Source organism: Epinephelus moara, chromosome 20, assembly GCF_006386435.1.
Source record: "Epinephelus moara isolate mb chromosome 20, YSFRI_EMoa_1.0, whole genome shotgun sequence".
Classification (NCBI taxonomy): domain Eukaryota; kingdom Metazoa; phylum Chordata; class Actinopteri; order Perciformes; family Serranidae; genus Epinephelus; species Epinephelus moara.
In genome coordinates, this window is record NC_065525.1 from 1,859,558 (window position 1) to 1,865,718 (window position 6,161).

Genomic DNA, 6,161 nt, shown 5'->3' on the forward strand with positions numbered 1-6,161 from the left:
CTCTTGATCAGACAAAGAAGCCAGTTTTGATTTAATCTGTCTACACCATTCATACGGGCCGCAGCAGCCATTTTGGTGTGTCTAGGTGGTGCACAAATTGTCAAGCGGTTTTGTGACATGTCACCTTTCAGAGGCACTAGCTCATTTCCTGTTGGATCTAGGTCAGCAGTGTAAGTGAGTGATTTGTAGGTCTTGTGGAGAAAAAGAAGCCAGTTTTGGATTGATTTTTCTACAGAATTCTTACAGGGCGCAACAGCCATTTTAGTGTGTCTAGGTGGTGCAAACATTGTCAAGAGGTTTTGTGACATGTCACCTTTAAGCAAACATTGTCAAGAGGTTTTGTGACATGTCACCTTTAAGAAGCACTAACTCATTTCCTGTTGGATTTAGGTCAGTGGTGTCAATGACTGATTTGTAGGTCTCGAGGAATTGAAGAAGCCAGTTTTGATTTAATCTTTCTATAGCATTCGTACAGCCCACAGCAGCCATTTTACTGTGTCTATGTGGCACAAAAATTGTGCAGAGGTTTTGTGACATGTCACCTTAAACACCTTAAAATCCAAACTGTTTGAGTAATGACAAAGTTGTTCAGAGGAATTGTTTAGCAGGGCTTGGTCTGTCATGTGTGCGAGTTTGAAACCGATAGGATAAATGATGTAGGAGGAAATATTTTTTGAGAGAGAGAATTTGTGAAAAACGACATCTTACTTTGAAAGGGCAATAGCGCACTTCCTGTTGGATTTAGGTCAGTAGTTACAGCGCGTGATTTGTAGGTCTTGATGACATGAACGAGCCAGTGTTGGTTTGGTTTTTCTACGGGACTCCTACCAGTCGCAGCGGGCATTTTAGTGTGTCTAGGTGGCACAAAAAATCATCAGGAGGTTTTGTAAGACATCACCTGGAAGACGCGATAAAATCCAAACCATTCGAGTAATGAAAAAGTTATACGGAATATTTGATTAGGACAAGTTGATTTGTCTTGTGTGCGAGTTTGAAGCCCATACGATGAACGGTGAGTCTCGATGAGACGAACAAGCCAGTTTTGGTTTCAACTGGCTTACTGCTAGGTGGCACTAGAGAGGCCATTTTGGCACTTTTCGGATTAATTTTTTCATTTCCTACAATTTTTCGCCAGTCCTGACATGCATGCCAATTTTGGTGAGTTTTGGAGCATGTTTAGGGGGTCAAATTCCAGTTTAAAGAGGCGGTGGGAGAAAGAAAGAAAGAAAGAAAGAAAGAAAGAAAGAAAGAAAGATCCTCGCCCTTCAGCCGAGGTCCATAATAATAATAATAATAATAATAATAAACCTTACAGGAACAAGAGGGACTTTGTCCTTCGCCCGAGGTCCCTAATAAATGTACCAGGAACAAGAGGGACTTAGGGCCCTAATAAATAGTTAATACAAAAGCAGGAAGTAGTGAGACAGAAAAAATAAACAGTGCTTCTCAATGTCAAGGATGCTTCCTTTCTAGCATGGGTCCTTCCAAAAGGGGTCCTTCAGAAACTAGGCAACACCCCTTCTAAGCATTCAGTGAACACCAATTGGAACAGGCTAGCTAGTGACCAGGTGTGACTTATTGTGTGGCAATTCCGGCAAATCATGTGCAAAGAACTGTGGGCACTTAATGCACTCTGAGGATACACACATGCATCCTTGAAAATTCTCTGAAGGAAGGATTCGGTTCTTGGTAGAATTGGAGGATCCATTGGGAGGGTCTTTTGACAGGATTTGATGACAAAGCACATTTCATACATATCAATATCAATTGATCAGTGAGTGCTCTGTGTGTGTGTGTGTGTGTGTGTGTGTGTGCATGCCTGCGTGTGTGCGTGCTTGTGTGTGTGTGTGTGTGTGTGTGTGTGTGTGTCTGTGTGTGTGCAGTTACCTGATGCAGAGAAGACCTGGATGACCCATAGAAAGGCTGCAGCCCTCCTAGCATGTTTGATGTTGTGTTTGAGCAGATTCAGACTCAGCAGCACAGCTCCAGCCTCCTCTGCCTTCCTACCTATATGACGATCTGCAGAGAACAAATATCAAATGTTTCCATGAATGTGTAGACAGAGTAACGATGAGGTTAAAAGGGTAGAATCATCTGATCATATGATGGATTTATCTTAATCAAGCCCCCTCACTAGTGTGTGGCACTTTCTGCTTACACACCAAAACTAAACTGCTAATATGCACAAATCAAGTCATTTATGTGCACACATAATTATCCAAGTGAAGGGATGACTACCATTACTATGAGCAAACAAATGATCAGAAATGTTATACTTGATACCTGTTGGGCCCCTTAGAGTCGCAGCCCACACACACACACACTCAGACACACACACAAACATCCAAACTAATGCCTTGTGCTCATTCCTTCATTCTGTGCTCTGCTCTCTGATCACAGTCCCTGTCCCTAACGGAGGTATCAAGCCACTACCCCAGTGGTAGCCTAGCCTGCTACCTCCATCACATGTACCCACTGGCTAATCCCAAAGTGTTCATGATTTGCTTTGTTACTGTGTATGTGAAAACAGCACAACTAATGTTACGAGATGGGTTTGTTATAAATAACAAATAAAAAAGGAAAAACAGAAAACCAAAGAGAACCTGGAAATATGAAATCTGGAGAGAAAACAGAATAAAGATTTTTCCAGACTGCATTGACATATTATTGTGTAATTAACTGTAATTTATATACCAGTATTAGGTTATAGCAGAAGCCTAACACATCTTCAGGTAGATGGGTCCAACAACCACCAACTTTCACCCTGTTCTGTTTTTCCTAAACCTAACCACATGCTTTTGTTGCCTAAACCCAACCACGTGCATTTGGTGACTACAGTAACCATGTGTTTGCTGTTGAAGGAAAAAAAATGTTAATTTTCGGTGTTGTACCGACACAGTGCGTTCATTTTGAAAGAGACTATAACGCAAACTGTACATTTCCTGTGAAAACAGAAGTGTATTTTGAAAACAGACAATGCATGTAACAGGCTGAAGTTGACATGGTGTCCCAGAACATCAACAACCAATGCATCCAGGATACCTTGCGCATCATATGTTGACGTGGAAAGTCCATGAAGAAAGGTCTCTGTGACGATGTCAGAGTGAGAATGTGTTGTTCATCTAATCAGCATGTTCTGTAATGGTGAGTAACATTCTTAATTAAGGCTGCAAGCAGCGATGAACGGGACCTCATTTTTTCTTCCGAAGATTGTCATGAGGCTTTGTGTCCTGCACCTTTGACAATTATAAAATCCAAGCCGTTCGAGTAATGACAAAGTCCTTCACAAGTAATGTTCACCAGGGGTAGAGCTGTCATGTGTGCGAGTTTGAAACCGATAGGATAAATGGTGTAGGAGGAAATATGTTTTGAGAGAGAATTTGTGAAAAACGACATTTTAATTTGAAATGGCAATCGCGCACTTCCTGTTGGATTTAGGTCAGTGGTGTTAACGCGTGAATTGTAGGTCTTGATGAGACAAACAAGCCAGTTTTGGTTTGGTCTTTCTACGGGATTCCTACCGGTCGCAGCAGGCATTTTAGGGTCTGTAGGTCGCACAAAAATCGTCATGAGGTTTTGTAATTTATCACCTTTCAGAGCCCATAAAATCCAAACCGTTAAAAAAGTTGTACAGAAAATTTGTTCCCCATGGGTTGATCTGTCAGTACTGCAACTTTGAAGCCAATATGATAAACGGTGTAGGATGAGTTGTTTTTTTAAGGACTTTGAAGAAGAGCATTTTTGAGGCAAAATCTTACTTTGAAAGGGCAAATAGCTCACTTCCTGTTGGGTTTAGGTCAGGGCTGTGAGTGCGTGATTTGTAGGTCTCGATGAGACGAACAAGCCAGTTTTGGTTTGATCTTTCTACGTCATTCCTACAAGCTGCAGCAGACATTTTAGTGTGCCTAAATGGCTAGGTGGCGCTAGAAGAGGCCATTTTGGCACTTTTCGGATTAATTTCTTCATTTCATAAAATTTTTCGCCAGTCCTGATAGGCATGCCAATTTTGGTAAGTTTTGGAGCATGTTTAGGGGGTCAAATTCCAGTTTAAAGACGCGGCGGATGAAAGAAAGAATAATTAAAGCTGCTAGCAACGTTGTCGGGACCTCGGCTTCACGCTTTTTCAGCTTCCAGCTCACGTAGAGATTTTGAATTATTTGTGAGAGGCAAAATGTTGATAAAACAAGCTATGTCAATAGAATGCAACGTCCACATTGAAATGTAATACACTGTCATGATAAAGAAATTATATAATGTGAACAACAACATGGTGTTGTCATGCTGTTAAGAATTGAAGTGTACCCCATGTATTGTAAAAGACAAAGGCCTTTTGTGACAGTACTCCTGTTTTGTGTGTAACACATTGTGATGTAAGTACGTGAATATGTATGTACATAATATAAATTTTAACTGGATAACAATACAGTATGTAATTAACAGTCATGATCATAAATGTAGCAACAGAGTTATCAGTATTAAAGGTTGTAGTAGTATGTGACAGATGGAAAATGGTGGTATATACTGTAGGTGGTGTTTAAGTTTTTTCAATAAAATAATGTACAAGTCCCTATAGACAGAAAAAATTACCTTTCCAAAAACTGCTGTACAAATATAATATATTAATATTTTTGCCACTTTGAACAAGTCAATCTTTTAGGACTACTGTAGAGTGAAATATACATATTAAATATTAACTATGTTTTGAGGATTTTAATTGTTTAATGGTTTGTTTCATAGCTCTACTGTTTTTATAGGGGGAAAATTTTTTGAAATTTACATAAAATACATGTCAAGGAGAATTTAATAGTTGTTATTAGGCCCTGAGCTAGGTCAATGAACTACTTCAGCCTGAAATATACATATGAAATATTAATTATTTTTTGAGGATTTTAAGCCTTTAATGGCCAGTTTGTTTACATGCAGGGTTTCTATATTTGTGTTTCTTGTGCCTTGATTTATGTTATGTTTGTAAAGATTTAATTCATTTTTGTTTTAGTTAAAGGGGTATTGTTTAAAATACATGAATTTGCAGATTATTATTTTTGATTGATTGATTACGTTCATGTTCTTATTTTACAAATAAATTAGACGTTACTCAGTACTTGAATAGTTTTTTCACCAAATACTCTTTTACTCTTACTCAAGTAATTATTTGGATGACTACTTTTTCCTTTTACTTGAGTAATATTGTTCTAAAGTATCAGTACTCTTACTTGAGTACAATATTTGGCTACTCTACCCACCTCTGCTCACAAGACGGTTTACAGTCTCAATTTATTTACACATTTCAAAAATAACAAAACCAGCCTGAAGAATGATGTGAAAAACTAAGGCCCAATTCCAATCCGATCCCTTACACACTCATTGACTTAGAGGCGCGTTCATGTGAAGTGTGTGAGTGTGTGAGGGCTGTCCCATTGTCAAATCGTCAAGTCAGTGAGTCAGTGAGTGAGCCCTTTATGCCCCCTTACCGTAGGTCAGCATCGATGCGGACCTACGGTAAGGAAATTACCCACAGTTCATAGCGTTGTGACGTCAAATACAGGGGTTGCCCTCCGAACATAGCGTTGTGACGTCAAATACAGGGGTTGCCCTCCGAACACCGGAAGTGTTATTAAAAAAAAAAACTGAAAACACGGTCGGCAGATATGCAAACGGTAACGTTATGGAAGGAGAGCGAAAAAAACAGAAACAATGAAACATTACATTAACAAGGATTTAAGATGGTACATAAACACACATGAAGTCAGAGGAATACCAGTGGTTATATTCCAAACAGAAAGAATATATATCTATATCTATTTTTATTCATGTATCTATAAATATATGTGTATATCTATATATCTATATATCTATCTATNTCCGAACACCGAAGTGTTATTAAAAAAAAAAACTGAAAACACGGTCGGCAGATATGCAAACGGTAACGTTATGGAAGGAGAGCGAAAAAAACAGAAACAATGAAACATTACATTAACAAGGATTTAAGATGGTACATAAACACACATGAAGTCAGAGGAATACCAGTGGTTATATTCCAAACAGAAAGAATATATATCTATATCTATTTTTATTCATGTATCTATAAATATATGTGTATATCTATATATCTATATATCTATCTATCTATATATATATATATATATATATATATATATATA

General features: G+C 38.4%; 1 protein-coding gene across 1 annotated transcript in view; it reads right to left on the minus strand.

The window, feature by feature from the left end:
- Window positions 1-6,161, minus strand: part of LOC126408049 (cytosolic carboxypeptidase 4) — a 663,851-nt gene that overhangs the window by 567,376 nt on the left and 90,314 nt on the right. The window contains exon 5 of the mRNA XM_050073404.1: window positions 1,888-2,019. Coding sequence (XP_049929361.1) covers window positions 1,888-2,019 — 132 coding nt within the window. The remainder of the gene's footprint in view (window positions 1-1,887; window positions 2,020-6,161) is intronic.